Here is a 20,097-nt window from a genome sequence, read left to right as displayed (position 1 = left end):
ATTTACCTTCATCTTTTAATTGGTCAGCTTTTCCCATATCTTCAGGCACTGAGTTTGAGAGAGGCAGAATGTCATTCTGAAATTAAATAAAATACAATGTACTTCATTCATAGAGTCATCCCAGAGAACTATCAGTTAGAGTAATAATGACTTAACCGTTATTTAGTACATCATCTATAATTTCATGTCATGAAATCTACCATCTAAATAACAGTGTTAACAAGAAATAGGGGGAAAGTCCCCTCACATACGTTTATTAGAAAAATGAATATGTGGCATTTTTCCAGAAAAAAGTGAACAACTATGAATCAATTTGTTTTACTTGCTTTCACTATATCTAGAAATCCTACTTCATGAACAAAGAATGGAATCGCTATACAAAGAATAGTAATAAAAATATGTTCAAGGCATTGTTTAGTGAAAATTCAGAAACATAGTGCTAATATTCTAAGAGAAAACCTACTAAGTCAAATTCACAGGTAACCAATAAAGCATTTATAATATGACCCTGTTATTTAAATATATGCAAAAATATTCATACATATGCTGGCTGAAAATCAAAGAATGGTAAGGTACACACAAAAAGTTAACAGTAGGAATATTTGGAAGTAAGATTTTCAGTCTCTTCTTTATATCGTTCCATATTGTTTAAACTTTTTAAAACAATGGTCATAAATTCCTCATAAGATAAAAAACAGTGTAAGATTCCTGCTTTTAGCACCTACTATCATCCTCAAACCTCTTTTGCAATAATAAACTTCAAGCCAAAGTGCTTATGAAAACTAAATAAAAATTTAGAAATGTCCTGAGTGGTAATAGGAACACAATGTATTTTTCCATTTTTGAAAGAGTCTTTTCAAATTGTGTTGTTTTTAAACTTGACTCTGAAGTTCATAAATGTTTATAATTTTCAAAAAGGCATAATTTGGAGTCAATATACCTATGTATCATATTAAAAATACATTCACCATTACCTTTGTTTTGACTAAAATGGCAATAAACTTGACAGCTCTAACACTGGAAATATACTTTGTTAAATATACACAAATCTTCACAGGTACAAAACCACTATAAGGTATGTAAGTTGTTCTTATGGTTTTTAATCTTTATCAATCAGTTTTTCTAAGCAAAGTATTAAAATAAAAAAGTACAGAATCAAATAGGACATTAATAAGTAGAGATCACTACTTAAAATTGACTGTTTCAGCTACTCAGGATGTAAGTGTAGTTCAAAGATGCATTGCTGCCCTGCCGTACTTGCTTTTGAGTTCCTTCTATTTCAGATCTCCTAACAAGCCTAGGCAGTTTATGTATGCAAAAGTGACTTTGGGGGGTCAAAAAATGGCATACTGAAAAACGGGTTATAGTCCATTCTGTCTTCTAAATCCTTCTGAATGATTTTAATGAAATTGCCACAGTTTCACAACTTTGGAAGTTAATTCTCATATTCATGAAAACATTTGAGCAGTCCACAACGTGAGGACAAGTGTTATCTACTTTATATAGGAGAGAATCCACTTAGTATATAAACTTAATTGGGGAGGAAAGCAGTATCCTAAAAATAAACTGCCCAACATAACAACCAAGTACAATTGGAATGGCAGTGATTTCTGTAATTGTAACAGTCTTGCTGCTTCAAACCAGTTTTAGACTTTCTCCGCCATACCCTGCTAACAGACACCTACACAATAAGTCATACCTGTTAATAGGACTGTGAAAGGACTGATACCACAAATAACCCCATGTAGATATACTATGGAGCCAGTTTTAAGAAACTATATATTTAAAATAGTAAGCAACAAATTTTTACAAGTAAATCCAATCAGAAATAGGAAAAAAAAAAAAAAGAAAAGAGCTCTATTCAAACAGTGTAAAAATCAATCTGAGTTTCCCGGGAAGAAAAATAGTTTTGATCTCTTCAGTACTAGTCAGTGATGACAGGAGCAAAAAGAGTGAGCAAATCCAAGCCCTGTCTCAAGCACAAGCCTCTTCTGCACGTTGGAGTAAAGGTCAGCCCTGCCGCTGCCATGCCCAGCCTCTGAAATAGGGCTCCCAGAGGAGGACGTGAGCCTGGACAGTGAAAGAACCACAGAAGCCAAAGAGAAGAACAGCACCACGTAGGCATGCCACTAGCTCCTCGCATCTTCTCAGATGACCGGAATTCATCTATTTGATGAATTAATGTGTAACTGCATTGTCCTTTTTCCAAGTATAAAAGGAGGGAGCAGCTTACTGCCAAATCACCATTTTCATTGCAACTCTAAGGACCTCTTCCCAGGGAATTCTAGAAACAGTGTGTGTGGTATTCTCAGCAATGTCCCTGCCAGGCTGAAGATACCCTGCATGTTTCTGCTCCTCTCCTGAGTTCCTCAATCTGTACTGAAGCTTGAATACACAGTGAGAATACTAAAAAGAGATTCACGTGGCACCAAAATGTAATGAAAAATCACATGGGAGGTCCTTCTGGGGCCCTAAACTCACCAACCTTAAGATTTTTCAATCTTATCATCCATATTTCCTGAAAAGGTCAGAAACCAGACAGCATGTAAACAGCCCCAGGGAGCAGATATCAGCATCCTTGGCTTTCAGTCTTGGTTTTGCACACTGACCACAGAACCTTTCCCTGTTTAAAGAGCCCCATTAATGGCCAAATTTGATAAAAATCTGTCTCAAAATGATGATGCCTTTTTAATATAGTTTCTTCCTAAACATTAAGATTTTTATTTTTAATTTGTATTTCACATTTTCGGGGACCATTAATTCAGATGTCAGAAATTTAAAAACACCCAAATACTATAAAAGACTGAAGAAGTCAATTAAGATATATCATTAAGTATAAAAGAAGGTGAGAGGATGAGTAGAGTTACTAATACGAAAATCTAATGCACAGTAAAAGTTACATTTTTAGGTCCCAAATCATATCCATGTGGACTATCTTATTTATACCCAGGAAGAAGTTAGTTACCTAAGCCTGGCCCCTCCAATATTAACAATCCAACGTAATACTGTAGTCACACTTAGATAATCCCATACTAATGAGGAAAGGACGGGAGCTTACCTTACAGAAGGAATTTGTGAACATTTCTGTCAAAGGCTGTGAAACTGCTAGATGTGTATCTTCTGCGCTGATTTTAAAAACTGTCTCCAAGCACTGAATTGCAACTTGAAATAAATTTTAATAGTGAAAAAAATTAGCAATCTAAAATAAGAAACTTTTTTTTTTCTGGTAGAAATCTGCCCTAAGCAATCTGTGGTAATTCAGCATTTTGATCACAGAACATAAGGAAAACTAAAGGGTTCAGCTGCACAGATTTCTGTTTATAGCCCAGCTACTGAGGGAAGACGACTCGGCTTCTTTTTCTTCACTTTAAGAAACATGTTACCTAGAATATAATTTCTCAATATGTGTATTACATCATATTCTTTTTTAAGCAAGTCATTAACAACATATTCCCCATTACCAATATCTTGAACAAAACTTTAAAAAAACTATTTTTTTAAATGTGAAAAATAGAATTCTCAATCTGATTAAAAATAGTGAGAGAAATAGTCTCTGGCATTTAGGAACCACTAAATATTATCCTGATGTACTTACTTAGGTGAAGATAGTTTGGCTTTTAAAAACTCATTCAGGTATGCAAATTTACCAAGCACCTACTATGTGCAAGGTGCTCTTATAAGGTGGCAGAGATACAACAGTTAGCACAAAAATCCCAATCCCAATGATGAAGCTTACCCTTAATAGAAGGAGGCAGACAAACACAATTGCTTGTTTTTACACCACTCTACTGAAGCATGATTGACATGTAAGAAAGTACACATTTTAATGAGCTTGTCCCCTTTACTGGTGTGTTTGCGTGTGTTAAGAACACTTAACATAAGATCTACCCTCTTATCAACTTTTTAAAATTTATTTCTAATTAGAGGAGAATTGGTTTACAATATTGTGTTTGTTTTTGCCATACAACATCAATCAGCCAAAAGTATTCACATGTCCCATCCCTCTGGAACCTCCCCCCTCCCAGCCCCGACCCCATCCCACCCCGCTATGTTGTCACAGAGCACCAGGCTGAGCTCCCTGTGTTACACAGCAACTTTCCACTAGCTGTCTATTTTATATATGGTAATATACATGTTTCAACGCTACTCTCTCAATTCATCCCACCCTCTCCTCCTCTGCTGTGTCCACAAGTCTGTTCACGTCTGTGTCTCTATTCCTGCCCTGCAAATAGAGTCATCAGTATCATTTTTCTAAGCTCCACATATATGCAACATTTGTTTTCCTCTTTCTGACTTACTTCACTCTGTATAACCAGGTTCATCCATCTCACTAGAACTGACTCAAATTTGTTCCTTTTTATGGCTGACCCTCTTACCAAATCTGCTGAATAGCTCTCCAGAACTTATTTGTTTAGTACAGCTGAAACGTTGTACCCTTTGACCATTACTTCCCCATTTGCTCTTACCCCAGCACTGGCAACCACCACTGTGCTCTCTCTCTGTTCTTATGCATTTGACTGCTTTAGAGTCCACATTAAAGCAAGCACAGGTGCTTTAATAAGTCAATTTGCTGCCAGAATGTTTAGTGTTCAACATTAACACATATTTAGAGAGACATATGGTTTAGTAAAAAAAATAAGCCACCACAGCCTTGGAACTCAGGACTCTCATTATCATTATTAATCCAGAAAATAAAAGTCTAATAACCTGGGCACAACAATTTATCTCACTTTTACCTCAAGATTCTCATTTATGAAACAGGGATTATTACATATGGTCCTTTCAGGAATAAATCATAAAAATCTAGACAAATTTTGTATACAAGTTTGCTCGACTCTTACACCAAACAGTAAGAGTCTGATACTGATGATGATAAGGACAAGCAAAGAATTCTATTCAATGATACCACATCCCATCTATGAAGCACCTCATACTAAAGCTTCCATATGCCAAACACCTGCCATCACCAATTCTGATTCTTTTGACACATCTATTAGATGAAGGGGGAAAAGAACTCCACCTATTAGAAATTAAGATACAGACTAACTAGGATGCCCAGGATCACTGGATTTGATTCATCAGTTCAATTCAGCAAATATTTATTGAGCACCTATCATGTCTCAGGCCCTTTTTATATATCAGTGAACAGAAAAAACTCCTGACCTCTCGGGGCTGTCATTCCACTGGAAGATGGAGAAGAAGACTGTAAACAAACAATAATAAGAAGCAGAACAGGGCAGAAAGGATGGGAATGCAGAAGACAGAGGAGGGAAGTGGGCTCCAGGTTTAATGGAGTGCTCAGCGAAGGCCTCATTCAGAAAAGAGGACCTGGAGATGGGGATATTGCCATTATCTAAGGGAAGAACATGCTAGGCAGAGAAAACAGATGTAACAAAAGTCTTTATTTATTCATTTTGATACGGACCATTTTAAAGTCTTTGTTGAATTAGTTACAACATTGCTTCTGTTTTATGCTTTGGTTTCTGGGCCCCGAGGCATGTGGGAATCCCAGCTTCCAAACCAGGGATCCACCCTCACCCTCTGCAGGGGAAGGTAAAGTCTTAACCACTGCCAGACTGCCAGAGAAGTCCCTGCAAAAGTCTTTAGGAAAGAAGATTTGGTGCATTCAGAGTAAGAAAGCTAATCTGACTAAAGCCAAGTGAGAAAGAGAAGGAGTCTTCAAACTGACATAGATCTGACATAGTCTGTTTTAAAGGATCACTGATGGCTGCATTAGGAAGAGTCAATGAAGGAGCAAATGTAGAAGCAGAGAGACTAGCTAGAGGCCATCACTGTAAATAAGTACTTAGTTCTATCCATAGCTAATATTGGTGGAGGTGGGAAAATGTCAAGATATATTTGGAAGGGACAGCCAACAGGATTTATTGAATAATTAGATGCAGAGCCTAAGAGAGGGAGAAGAGTTCACAATGATAAGAAAACTTTTAGCCTAAGCAACTGAAAAGATGGAATTAGGGAACTGAGTTAGGGAAGTTGTGAAATAGAACAGATTTTGGGTGGGAGGATCAGGAGTTCAGTTTTGGAAATATTCATCTTGAGATGCCTGTTAGACATACAAATGAAGTTAGCTAGTAGGCAGCTGGATGTAGAAGCCTGGAGTTCAGAATAAAAGTCTGGGCTGAGGGTATACATTTGACAGATATCAACATATAAAAAAAAAAGGATGGTTAAAGCCAAGAGGCTGAACTATAACACCAGTGAAGTGAGTGCAGATAATGAAGAGAAGATCAAGCACTGGGCCCTGGATACATCCAGGGATCAAACCCAGGTCTCCCACATTGCAGCCAGATTCTTTACCAGCTGAGCCACCAGGGAAGCCCAAGAATACTGGAATGGGTAGCCTCTTCCTTCTCCAGGGGATCTTCCCAACCCAGGATCGAACCAGGGTCTCCTGCATTGCAGGCAGATTCTTTACCAGCTGAGCTACCAGTATATTCCTAGTATATTCCAGGTCAGGGAAAAGACGAGGAATCAGCAAAGGAGACAGAGAAAGAGCATACAATGAGATCAGAAGGAAACCAAGAGGAATATGAGGTATCCTGGAAGCCAAGTGAATAAAGCATAAGGGGAGGAGGGAGAGGGAATGAGGGAGCCATCATCAATTTTACCAGGGACTGCTAACAAGTGAGATGAAGCCTGAAAACTGACCTTTCGAACTACATCCCACAGAAATCACTGACAACCTTGATGAGACCAGTATGAGCGGAGAGATGGAGGCAAAGGCCTATCTGAGGCGAGTTTAAGAAAGAAGAGGAGAGGAACTGCAGAAAGCAAGTATAGACAATCCTTTCAAAAAATGTTCCAGCAAAAGGGAGAGAAAAAAAAGTAGGCACCAGTTCAGTGGGGGAAAGGGTGGATAGTAGTATGGCAAGAGTAATCAGTTACTGGTTTTGATTTTTTAAGAAGGGAGAAAGTTTATATTCTGATGGAAATGATCTAGAAGAGACTGAAAATTTGCTCATGTAAGTCAAGGAGGGTAAAATAACTACAATGAGAGCCTGGAGTAGGAGAGACAGGATGAGATCTAGTCTGCAGGTAGAGGGGTTTCATTTAGAACGGACAATGGATAGTTCACCTATGGTGTCCTGGGCTTCTATGACAGAAGTTCTGGAGATTGGGAGGTTCAAGATCAAGATGCCGGGAGAGTCAATGTCTGGTGAGGACCTGCTTCCTGGTTCACAGACAGCACCTTCTTCCTTTGCCCTTACATGGTGGAGTGAGTGAGGGAACTCTCTGGTGGCACTAACCCCAGTGACGAGGACCCCACTTAATACCATCACACTGGGCATTAGAAAGTGAAAGTGAAGTCGCTCAGTTGTGTCCGACTCGTTGTGACCCCGTGGACTGTAGCCTACCAGGCTCCTCTGTCCATGGGATTTTCCAGGCAATAGTACTGGAGTGGATTGCCATTTCCTTCTCCAAGGGATCTTCCCATAGGTCTCAACATTTGAATATTGGGAGGACACAAATATTTAGTCCACAGTATATGGTAATAGGCAGACAGAGTATGTGTGTATTGCTGCTGGTGGCAGGTAGATGGAGCAGAGGGAGTCTATGGAATATTCTTATTACTTCAGTTTCTTGATGGAGTAAGCAGCAAGGACATCAACAGAAAATGAGTACAAGGGAGAAGATTTGCTGTTTTGAAAAGGCATGAAAAAGTGTTAAAGTGGTCATCTAGGAGAGCACAAATGTGAATGCACTTGGAACAGAGGGCAGCATTAAAGGTTCACTTGAGGCTTCTGGTCATGAATTCAAAGTAGGACTAGTCAGTAAGGTTGTGCATCATCCCATCTATACACAGTCACAGAGATAGGGGCATGGAATAGGTGGAGGGTCAGATTCAAACAAGTTTTGGAAGAAAGGGAGCCATATACACCAGCATGATTATAATGATCAACCATGGACTTTAAGCTGGGGGGAGTGAAGTAAGTCAGAAAGAGAAAAACAAATATCGTCTATTGACACACATATATGGAATCTAGAAAAATGTTACTGATGCACCTATTTGTAGGGCAGGAATAGAGACACAGATGTAGAGAACGGACTTGTGACCTGCGGTGGGGAAGGAGAAGGTGGAAACTGAGAGAGTAGCAGTGACATACACACGCTGCTGCTGCTGCTGCAAAGTCACATCAGTCACGTCCGACCCTGTGCGACCCCAGAGGTGGCAGCCCACCAGGCTCCCCCGTCCCTGGGATTCTCCAGGCGAGAACACTGGAGTAGGTTGCCATTTCCTTCTCCAATGCATGAAAGTGAAAAGTGAAAGTGAAGTCGCTTTACAATGTTGTGTTAATTTCTGCTGTACAGCAATGTGAATCAGCCATATACATATGTATATATATATATCCACTCTCTCGTGAGCCTCCCTCCCACCCCCCGCCATCCCACCCATCTAGGTCATCACAGAGCACAGAGCAACTATATTCCAATAAAAAAAGAAAGCAAAAAAAGAAGAAGAGGGGTGTGGAAAGGTGAAGGATCAACAGCTTGGAGGTACTGGTAGGGTCAAAGAACTGATGGAATATGAATTCTGTAAGGACTGAGTTGGAAAAACAAGCAGCAGAAATGAAATGTTTAAGACAGAGTTTATGGAGAATAACAACAACAAGGCCTAGGGAAGAGTTTCTCAACCTTGGCAACTGATATTTTGGACTAGACAGCTCTTTATTGTTGGGGTCCATCTTGAGCATCTGTGGTATCTTTATTTGTGACCTCTACCAACTAGATGTCAATAGTACCAGCCCCATTCCCAACATAACAATCAAAATATCTCTAGATACTACAAAATCAAGCCAAGCTCTCTAGATACTACAAAATCACCCCAAAATGAGAACCACTGGCCTAGGTTACGACCAAGCAAGAGAGTGGTGAGATCACTGGAGTAGTGAAAGTCAAGGAACTTAGTGGGAGAGAACTGGAAGCATTATGAATGAATGCATTACAATCGTCAAGAATGAAGACAGGATAGTGGTAGAGAGACAGTGAACAGGAGCCACGATAGGGAAAACATGAAGCAGATGTCAGCTGATGACAATTAAGAGGAGTGGGCGACACAAATCAGATGACAAGGTTCAAAGCTGATGATAATACACTAGCTTCCCCATAGTGGTAAAGGTAGTGTGAGAACTCAGGCTCCTCTCCGAGGGCTTTTTTAAATGTCTAGAAGGTGGGCAGATATTACCACGTGATTTTATGTTCAATTAAATTAGACTCACTGAGTCAAAAATAGGGGTCGGTCAAAAACAATTGGCACCATTTCTGACTGCCATATATAACACACAGCTGAAGACACATATTTTTGGCTGACTACTATCCTCAACATAGGACACAACATCTTGGTTTTAAAAAAACTCTTTTTTTTTTTAAATTTTCTTTCAGGCCCTTTAAAAGTATTATACTGCCTTTGATGACAAAACAAACATCTTTAATTAAATGATTCCATTATCTGTTTGCTACAGAGTAACTATAAACAACATTTTCCTTAGATAACCAGTCGCCTTTATCTTCACATGGTCTAACAACCAAGGAGGACAAAAAGACCTTAATGGACTGATTGCAATCTCCAACTGCGAATCACAAGCTCCTCTCACTGCCACCTGGAAAGATTATCTCACCAGATTGCAAGCAGATTTAGAGCAAATGCTCAATTTTCATCCCCACTTCCTAAAGCATATTCACAGGGGGAAGTACTTGTTGAAATTAATAGATGTGTCCCCCTTTATAGGAGAAACAGCTCAAGATGGAAAATGCAAATTGTACTGTTATCTATTAAATTCTCCCCAATGCACTATCTTATTGAAATAATTAAGTCTTTAGGCCACAAGGAAGCTGGCTCACTGAACCTCCACGAGCCCATCTGCAAAATTCTATCTTCTTACGGTTATACTGAATTTAAATTTTCTAATGCATAAGCATGAAGCAGAAAAGATGGTGTCAAGGAAACATGTGATGCTATCATCCAAATCCTGCTCAACTTTACAGATTACCAAATCTAATATTTAAAGCTAACATAAAACAAGGGTGATATCCTCTTATTTCAAGTCCCCCAGTAGGAAATTATTAGAGATTAATAGTTATTAGACTTTTGCATAGTGCTTTAATAATGACTAAGGTGTTTTCAGACATTGATTCTAAACTGGATGCTTTTCTATTAAAAGAGAGGATCTTCAGAGTACGAACCAGGATTTAAATCTCAGCTTTGTCACATATTAGCTGTGTTAGATTACTTAATCTATCAGGTTTCACTTACTTCTCTGTTGAATGGGGATAATAACTAACAACAGTTACCATGGAGAAAAATTTCCCTATAATATGAATAGCATAGTTCTGATACATAATAGTTGTTCAATAAACAAACAAAAGTCCTCTTATCTTGTTGTTAACTGGAAAAAAAAAAGCCTCAGCAGATGAAAACATTACAACCTTACCATAAGGTCTCTCTTCTTGAAAAATCAACAAGATATTCTGATTTTGAAACAACAGATCATAAAGTCAAACTTACAGATATTTTAGTCTTTATAATCATAACACAAATGAACAGGGAGAACAGGTGCCTACCTTCCAAACTTTCTTGCTCATCTGAGGTATAAGCATCCATCTGACTTTGTTCCCGTAAGAAACGAATAACTGCATAAACGAGATGCTTGATGGATGACATGTTCAAAGCTTAAACTTTTCCTTGATAAGAAAAGGAAAACACTGGATTAAGTAATTTTAAAGAAGCAGTGAAGATTATAAATCACAAAGGTCATAAATTACATTAAAGGTAAAAAGCAAAAACAAAAGTCTTAATTACTTTCACTCCTTTCTTTTAAAGTCAAGAGAGCACAAATTATTGATATGGTAACGCATGACATTTTCATTTACACCTAGGAATATCAGGTTATGTTAAAACTTGCAAAAGTAAATGTTTTCTCAAAACATGTACAACATAAGCTTAGATTCTTGCTGAACAGCTCACTATATCTTAATAGTTTATATGATAGGTATCCAGATAAGCATAGGGGTACAGATACAGAAATCCCCAAAAGGCTTTAGTACTATTTTGAGGGAGATTTCATACTGCTGACTCAGAAGCTGATCCACGCAGGGCATCTTCCTTTACTTCATGAAATTTTTTTCAAATGTATGCATAATTTACAGTCGTAGGTGGAGACAGTTACCGGATGAGGAAATTTATTAGTGAAAGGTTGTTCAACCATTGAGGGTCATTTTTAATAAAAATGTCATTTCTATTCAATCAACAGACATGTCAGATAATCATTGCCCAAGTCGATGGATACTACAAGCCGACCAATGCTCTCTGGAGTAGCTGTGCTCTCGTGGACAGACTGGAAGCTCCAGGTCATGTTCATTCACATGGAATACTATCGCATCCAAACAGTGGCGCAGGGCCAGACGGCATTAATGGCTTATTTCCACTAAATCGCATCATCCATCTGCTCACCAGGTTCCCTTATTCAAAGCCAGGGTGTGGTACCCACCGCGAGGACGTTTACTGCTCGGTGCTTATTTTAAAAGAGAGCCCAGCCTATAGGCCACGGGGCTGCAAGTCCTAAATAAGGACCCAGGGCAGAAGGGTGCAAAAAGAATGGGGAGGGGGAGAGGGGACGCGAGGCAAAAATGAAGTCCAACCTCCTCCAGGCTTCTCCCCATTCCTCTTCCCGGAGCACATCGACCTCCTTCTCCCTCCCTTCGTTACCCAGGCCTCGCCTTAGCCTCAACAGCGTTTGCTGCGGATTAGCCGTGCAGGCCCGGACGGGGGCGGCGGGAGACGCACCCTTCCCAGACAGAAGCCCCTTACCAGGGAAGAGGATGCGAAACGGTGGCAGCGGCCCGAGAGCGTCCGTAAGTGTGTCCACTTGCCCCCTGGTTCTCCGGGCTTCAGCCTGGCTCGGGAGCGCAGCACCGCAGCCAGAGGTGGCCCAAACTTCCCCGGCTCCCAGACCGCCGCCGCCCCTCAGCCCACTCCTCGCTGCGCTTGGCTCCGGGCCGCCGTCTCGCCAGAACCGCCCCCGGGGCGGTGCGAGACGCATGGGGCGGGGCCGGGGCGGGGCCGGGGCGGGGCTGAAGTGGGCGCCAGCGTGGGGCTGCCGCACGTGGGAGGGTTCAGGCCCAGCTGGCCGCCGCCGCCACGGTTGCCTCCTGCGCTAGGCCACCGCACCGCTTCCCGGCGCCCCGCCACCCCCACCCCCAGACCGGAAGACAGCGCGCCCGCAGCCCGTCGCCTCCCGGCTCTCCCATGATCGTCCAGTGCCTTTTGGCTGTGCGAGGCCTCCACAGGTACCTCCCGTGCGCGGCTTAACCTTGACCGTGGGCGGGGGTCTTCTGCCTGGTCAGTGCCAGGCGCCCCGGGCCCAGCCTTTCCCAACAGCACCCCTACGACGCTCTTGGAACCTTCCCTCCCCACCGCCCTCTTGGTCTACCCCAAGGGACACCTGGCGCGGGAACGTGGGGCCACCTTTCCTTCCTCTGCTCCCTCGGGAGGGCATCCATTCCCTTTGTTTGGGACTGCCTCGACTGCAAGCAGTCAGATTGGTCAGAGGCCCGGCCCGAAGGAGTGCAGAAAGATGATCGGGATAAAATCGTTAGACTTTCGCCCCCATCCGGAACTGCAGACCTGTCGTTAAAAGTGAGGGCAGCTGTAGACTCAGATAACAATTCTCATTTACTCCTCGTGTGCATCGTTGGCACACAGATCGTTTAACATCCACGCAAAATGGAATCGCTATGATTTTGCTGCTTATTTCTGTCCATGCTTTCTAATTTTCTTTTCATTTACTTCTTCCGTATAAAACATTCTGCTTCTTGCCGGGGCTAATTGACATGGCCCAAAATGGAGGAAAAGATTGCTTGGACACGGTTAGGGGCAGCTTCAGCGCTGTTTTGGATAGATTACTTAGCGCCTAACCACACCCCTCTGCAATAGACTAGTAGCAAGATGGTGAGTGAGAGAATGAAATTCTTTTCCCCGCTGCGACGGATGGAGTGGTTTTCAGAAACAATGCGACTATCACCCGCATTCCCAAATCTAGCTTTCAACTGAAAATCCGAATGAAGAACCAACAAAAAAAGGAAGATCCTTATAAAACCACTTTAGAACATAGCAATCAGCATGTAAGCTTTTTAACAGTTTTCTGCTGTACGTTGCCACTCATCTTATGCTGATCAGTCTTTATAGTTTTGGTGCATTGGGAACCTTAAACTAATCATAAAGAGTTCATGTGATGATTTGGGCTATATTTCAAGCTGTCCTTTTAGTCTGCAGGCTGTAGGTGGAAGAGCTGTCAAATGAAGCTATACCAGCAAATGAGGAAATGTAACACAGGTGTAAGAAGAAAGAATAAATTTCATATAAGACAGTAATTCTCAAACTTTTTAGTCTGAGGATCTCTTTACCACTCAAAAATTACTGAGGACCTAAGAACTTCTGTTTATATGGGTTATATCTTTCCATATTTACTGTATTAGAAATGAAACCAGGGAGATTTAAAAGTATTTATTAGTTCTTTTTAAACAGTATTACATTTGTTACATGCCTAAGATTTTTAATGAAAAATGACTATTTTCCAAAATGTTTCCTAAAAAAATCACTGAGAAGGGTGACATTGTGGATTTTTTTCCTTGGGCTTGTGTGTGTGTGTGTGTGTGTGTGGTAAAAGATAAATAAAATTTACCATTTTAATCATCTTTAAGTGCATAATTCAGTGCCATTAAGTGCATTCACATTGCTACCTAACCATCGCCACTATTCATCTCCAGAGCGTTTTTATTATTCCAAACTGAAACTCTGCATGGGCATTAAACAATAACTTTTCATTATCCCCTCTTCTAGTCTCTGGTAATCACTATTCTCTCTCTGTCTTTGAATGTGACTATTTTAGGTTCTTCATACTAGTGGAATCTTAGAATATGTGTTCTTCTGTGACTGGCTTATTTCACTCAGCAGTGTGTCTTTAAACTTCATATCCCTCCTTTTTAAGGCAGAATATTATTCTGTAGTACGGATATACCACATTTGTCCAGTCGTCCATCCATGGACATTGGGTTGTTTCTACTTTTTGGCTATTTTGAATAATGCTGCTGTGATCATTGGTGTGCACATATCTGTTTCAGTGTGTACTTTCAGTTCTCCAGGATATGTGCCTAGAAGGGGGATTACTGAATCAGATGGTAATTTTATGTTTAATTTTTGAGGAACCAGCATACTGTTTTCCACAGCAGCTATACCATTTTACACTCCTTTGGCAAAGCATAAGAGTTCTAGTTTTTTCGCATCTTCATCAACACTTACTTTCTGTTTTGCCTTTTTTTTTTTTTTTTCCCAAGAGAACCATCCAAGGAGTGGCACTGTTTTGTACTTTTGCAAAACAAATGTATGACTTAATAGAAGATGGCTGGATTCTTATATCTGCTTCTTTCCACATTTTTTCTGTTGTACTGGTTTTTTTGGTTTAAGAAAATTGAGAAAATCCCACCCGTCATGTGTAGTTGTAAAAAGAGAAGTATTTTAATAGACTTTTTAAGATAATCATGGATATTCTTTGATATCACATCAGAGTTTGACAAGTGGTAGGTTTTGAAGGATGGTTGCAATGTGAAATATGAAACGATCAATGTGCTTTTTTTACTGTTACATTAAAATCCATGGGTCTGTCTTACAATTTGAATGAATCTTTAACCTATGCATGATTTTGTAATATCAGACACTTGCCATTTGGAAAATTGTGGTTCACTGTGTTACACATATCTTTCTAATGTTCTAAGGTGCCTAAAGTTTTATCTACCTTTGCTTTTCACCATCAATGCAGATGTCAACCAAGTGAAAATGTAGAGAAGGTCTTAGTATTTTTATGCAATTCTTTCAACCTCATGTACTCCTTAAAATGGTCTCAAGAGCTACTGCTCATATGCTCATCCAGGAATGCAGACCACATTTTGAGAACCACTGATAGGTGTTACGCAGATTCTTTGTTTATGCGTGGAAGGAAATAAACATTAAAACCCATACAGTTGTTACTTTTTTAGGAGCTAGCAATTTGCCATGAATATATCAACTTTTTTGTTACTCAAGGGCATATATTGCAGTTAATCAGTGTGCTCTACAATGATCCAGTAGTCATCAACCCCATGCTCTTAAGAGTGACTTACTAACAGAATCTCTGTTTCAAAACCTCTATCTTAAAAAACAAAACAAAACAAAACAAAACCTGTATCTTCCTGAAAGAGTAAGTACTTGACCACATGGAAGGCCGTCTGTGTACTCCTAATCATTTTCCTGTTCCTTCTGACACTTGGGAATTCATTTTAGTGTTACATGAGTAACTAGGTAACTGGTTTATGATATCTTTTGGGTTTTCCTGAAGGCAGAGTTACTATAGACCCCTTCCCGAAGCCAGCGTGGCACCCAGGATCATTGATTGGGGTATTTAGCCAATTTCTTGGGAATAAGTACACTGGGAATCTGGAGATTGAATTGTAGTTGCTGTTCATCTAACTTTGTGACCTTAATTAAATCACCCAATTTCTCAGATTTCTCTTAAATTTCTTATTTTGTAAAATGAAAAGGAGTAGGTTAAATGATGTCTGAGATTTCTTATTGTCAGCTCTTGTTGTCATTGCAATTAAACCAGGAGAATTTCCCCTCATGGGAAACAGACACAGCATGTGAGCCTCGCAAAATCTGATGTATATTATCAAGTAAGGGATGGTTGGGATGGTCAGAGAAATGAGAGAAATAATTCAACAGTGCTTAGTCCAAATCATAGCTATGATAGCGCTAATGTCATCTTTCCGTTAAACAAAGAACCTTGATTTGTAAAATTATGATAGCAATACATATTCCCTGTAGTAGTTGTTCAGTCACTAAGTCATATCTGGCTCTTTGTAGCACACCAGGCTCCCCTGTCCTTCACCATCTCCTGGAGTTTGCTTAAATTCAGATCTGTTGAGTCGGTGATGCTATCTAACCTAACCATCTATTGATAAGCAAAAGAAAATATACACAATTCACCTATCCAGAAGAGCCAGTCATTAATAGCTTCTAAAATATTTTTTGTAAAGAGACATATTTTTACAAATATAAGACTTATTCTATAATCTTTCTGTAATATAAACATCATTCCATAATACAAATACCTATAATGTAGTTCATTTGTGGGAGGTTTGGTAATCCAATAAACCCTATTTTTTGGACATATCAACTATTTCCAACTTTTTACTATGAGTAAAAGTGCTAAGATCAACATTCTAGCTACCAGATTTTTAAGTCCTTAATTATTTCCATAGCAAGAGTTCTTAATGATGGAACTTGAACATCAAACGGTATGCATATCCTTCAGACTTTTGTTGCTTGCTACATATTCTCCTCCAAAATATTTCTACCAAAGTATGCTTTTATCAGCAGACTGTGCAATGTTAACAGTTTCCTACATGTTTACTAACACTGAGCATTTTAGTTTTTTTTATCCTTACCAGTTCGATAAGTGGAAACTTATTATAAAAATTGTTTGCTTTCTGATGTGAGAATTTATTCATATGGGAAATCTTAGAAAGTCAAGCAAATTAAATTACAGCCATCCATAACTTTAACAATATTTATGTATCTGACTATAATTAAATAAAATTGAGGTTCTCCCCCCAAATCCAGTATATATATGCCCCAAATTTTTAGAGCAATGGTGCTAGAAAAAGAAAAATTGACTAATAAAAGGAAAGGTTAGTAGTTAACAATTCTCAAAGGCTAGACTGAAATTATTTATAAAAATGGATTTTTAAAAGTTGAAAGATTTATTTTGATCTTTGTTGTTTTTGTTCTGTCACCTCTTTGATTAAGACAAAGCACAGACCTTCCCTGGAGAAGGAAATGGCAACCCACTCCAGTATTCCTGCCTGGAGAATCTCATGGACAGAGGAGCCTGGCAGGCTACAGTCCATGGGAAAGACCTCCAAGGAAGCACTTGGTGCCCAGGCCTGGAAGCTGCGTGCACAGCACGCGAGGAAGCGAGGCTCCCTGGGCAAAGAAGCAGCAGCCCGCTGGCGTGGGTTCGCAGAGAGTCGGACATGACTGAGCAACTAACACACGACACACACAACTTCCATAAGGAGAAGCACCTAGATTAAAATCTGAAGAACCAAGGAAATTGATGTTTATTGAGTGCATATTGTACAATATATCCATAAGCCTCTACATTAGGAATGCCTATGGCCAGGCAGTCTAGACTAGATTATACAGGCTATAGTAATCTGGAGCCAGTTTGCTTCAATTTGTATGCTGGCTCTGCCACTCACTAGCACTGTGATCTCAGGCAAAGTTGCTTAACTTCTCTGTTTATTTCCTCATCTCTTAATTGGGAATTGATTGGCTGGTTTCTTCACTCACCAAATATTTACTGAGCATCTAATGTGTGCCCGATAGGATTCCAGTCTAAGGATACAACAATGAACACAGCAGCCAAAATGCCTTGTGTTCATGGAGCTTACCTTTGCAGAAGAGATTACTAAGGAAAATATATAGAGTGTGTTAGATGGGGAATTGTGCCAAGAACAAGAGTAGGGACTTCCCTGGTGGTCCATTGGTTGGGAGTGTGCCTGCCAATGCAGGGGACATGGGTTCGATCGCTGGTCCGGAAAGAGCCCACGTGCCATGGAGCAACTAAGCCGGTCTGCCACAACTGCTGAGCCCACGCTCTAGAGCCTGTGCTCCACAAGAGAAGCCAGAAGCCACTGCAGTGAGAAGCCTGCACCCTGCAACAAAGGGTAGCCCTCGCTGGCCACGACCGGAGAGAGCCCACGTGCAGCGATGAATGAATAAATAAATAGATAGGTTTTTTTTTGTTTGTTTGTTTTTTTAAGAACAAGAGTAAAGCCAGAAACAGGGCATCCCAAAATTACAGAGATGACTGAAAAGGGCTCACTGGGAAGGTGATTCTGTGCCTCAAATACTATGTTTGAAAAAGTAAAGAGGCCATTGTGCCTAGAATGGAATACATTTCAGATAGGAGGGTGGGGGATGAGACGAGAGGGGGAAATTGTCCTCACCTGGACTAGAAGACCTAGTTCTCCCTTCTGCTGACAGTCTCCTTTACTACTCACACAGAACAGTTCACTCCCAACACTTCTGGTCGCGATGTGTGTGGAGGTGTTTTACCACAACAGGCAAATCTCTTATACCAACTAGGTATCCAGGAATTTAACTCAGTTCTGCCCCTTTCTACCTGGAGATGGCATCAGATTCCACAGCTCAAGGACCCAGTCCCACAAGACTGCTCCCACCCTCCTCAGAAGGTAGTTGCACGCCCATGTTGTCACCTCTACTTCTGACCCATGGGGCTGTAAATCTGAGCTTCCCGCAACCTTCTCCTTGGGTTTTATTAATTCGCTAGAGCATTTCACAGAATTCAGGAAAACACATTAACCACTTTATGAAAGGATATTTTCAGGATACAGATGAGACCAGAGAAGGAGATGCATAGAGCAAGGTCTCCCAAGCACAAGAGGTTCCGTCCCCTTGGAGTTGGGGTGTGTTCCCCTCCCATTGTGGGTGTGTTCACTCGTGGAAGCTCTCCGAAGGGGTTTTACGGCATCTTCATCAGGTAGGCATGATCAATCACTAACTCCATTTTTCAGTCCTTCTCCCTTCTTAAGAGAATGGGGGCTGGAGCTGAAAATGCCAAGCTTTAAATCATGGCTTGGTCTTTCTAGGATCATCCCAGAGCCCACCCAGAGTCCCTTCATCAGAACAAAAGACTCCAGGGCTTCAGGAGCCTTGTATCAGGAACCAGGGTCGGAGATGGACTATTAGAACAAAAGAAGCTCTTACCAGCTTAGGGATTTACAAGTGTTTTAGGAGCTCTGTGTCAGGAACCAGGGCCAGAGAACAATATGCATCTATTTTCTGTTAACTCACATCACCTTTTCAGATTGAGAGATAATACACGTAGAGCGCTTTGAGCATTGTCCCGCTAAATTCATTACTATGGCCCCAATAATGCATATAACAAATCTCAGTGGAGTACAAGGATAAATGTTTCTTTTTCTGACATATCTGTATGTTTGTTGGGCAGTTTTTCTGGCCCTGACTGGGCTCATTCTGCACCTCGAGTTAGCCATGGGTTATGTAGGCAGTTCTGCTGATCTTGGGCGAGATCTCTAACATGTTTGGGGATCTAGGGTGGCCAAAGCTGAGGCCACTTGGCTCTCTGCCACATTATCTCTCATCCTCCAGGAGGCTAACTGGCTTGCTATCATGTCAGGGCAGGCTTCCATGAGCACCAGTTCAGTTCAGTTCAGTTCAGTTACTCAGTCATGTCCAACTCTTTGCAACCCCATGAACCGCAGCATACCAGGCCTCCCTGTCCACCAACTCCCAGAGTTCACCCAAACCCATGTCCATCAAGTTGGTGATGCCATCCAACCATCTCATCCTCTGTCATCCCCTTCTCCTCCTGCCCTCAGTCTTTCCCAGCATCAGGGTCCTTTCCAATGAGTCAGGTCTTTGCATCAGGTGGCCAAAGTATTGGAGTTTCAGCTTCAACATCAGTCCTTCCAATGAACACCCAGGTCTGATCTGCTTTAGGATGGACTGGTTGGATCTCCTTGCAGTTCAAGGGACTCTCAAGAGTCTTCTCCAACACCACAGTTCAAAAGCATCAATTCTTTGGGGCTCAGCTTTCTTCACAGTCCAACTCTCACATCCATACATGACCACTGGAAAAACCATAGCCTTGACTAGATGGACCTTTATTGATAACGTAATGTCTCTGCTTTTTAATGTGCTGTCTAGGTTGGTCATAACTTTCCTTCCAAGAAGTAAACATCTTTTAATTTCATGGCTGCAATCACCATCTGCAGTGATTTTGGAGCCCCCAAAAATATAGTCAACCACTTTTTCCACTGTTTCCCCATCTATTTCCCATGAAGTGATGGAACTGGATGCCATGATCTTCGTTTTCTGAATGTTGAGCTTTAAGCCAACTTTTTCACTCTCGTCTTTCACTTTCATCAAGAGGCTCTTTAGTTCTTCTTCACTTTCTGCCATAAGGGTGGTGTCATCTGCATATCTGAGGTTATTGA

General features: G+C 40.8%; 2 protein-coding genes across 3 annotated transcripts in view; one reads left to right on the top strand and one right to left on the bottom strand.

The window, feature by feature from the left end:
• SGTB (small glutamine rich tetratricopeptide repeat containing beta) overlaps positions 1-12,019 on the bottom strand; it is a 46,576-nt gene extending 34,557 nt beyond the window's left edge. Inside the window, exons 1-4 of one of the 2 annotated variants that reach the window (XM_018065507.1) lie at positions 11,828-12,019; positions 10,582-10,701; positions 3,059-3,162; positions 7-76 (exon numbers count right to left, since the gene is read on the bottom strand). In XM_018065507.1, the coding sequence (XP_017920996.1) occupies positions 7-76; positions 3,059-3,162; positions 10,582-10,681 (274 nt within the window). In that variant the 5' untranslated portion in view covers positions 10,682-10,701; positions 11,828-12,019. The remainder of the gene's footprint in view (positions 1-6; positions 77-3,058; positions 3,163-10,581; positions 10,702-11,827) is intronic. The other variant, XM_005694628.3, reaches the window with a different exon arrangement.
• NLN (neurolysin) overlaps positions 12,137-20,097 on the top strand; it is a 95,622-nt gene continuing 87,661 nt past the window's right edge. The window contains exon 1 of the mRNA XM_005694627.3: positions 12,137-12,306. Coding sequence (XP_005694684.2) covers positions 12,266-12,306 — 41 coding nt within the window. The 5' untranslated portion in view covers positions 12,137-12,265. The remainder of the gene's footprint in view (positions 12,307-20,097) is intronic.

This window comes from Capra hircus, chromosome 20 (genome assembly GCF_001704415.2).
Source record: "Capra hircus breed San Clemente chromosome 20, ASM170441v1, whole genome shotgun sequence".
Classification (NCBI taxonomy): Eukaryota; Metazoa; Chordata; class Mammalia; order Artiodactyla; family Bovidae; genus Capra; species Capra hircus.
Note: the sequence above shows the minus strand (reverse complement) of the source record. Positions and strands in the feature narration are given on the sequence as shown.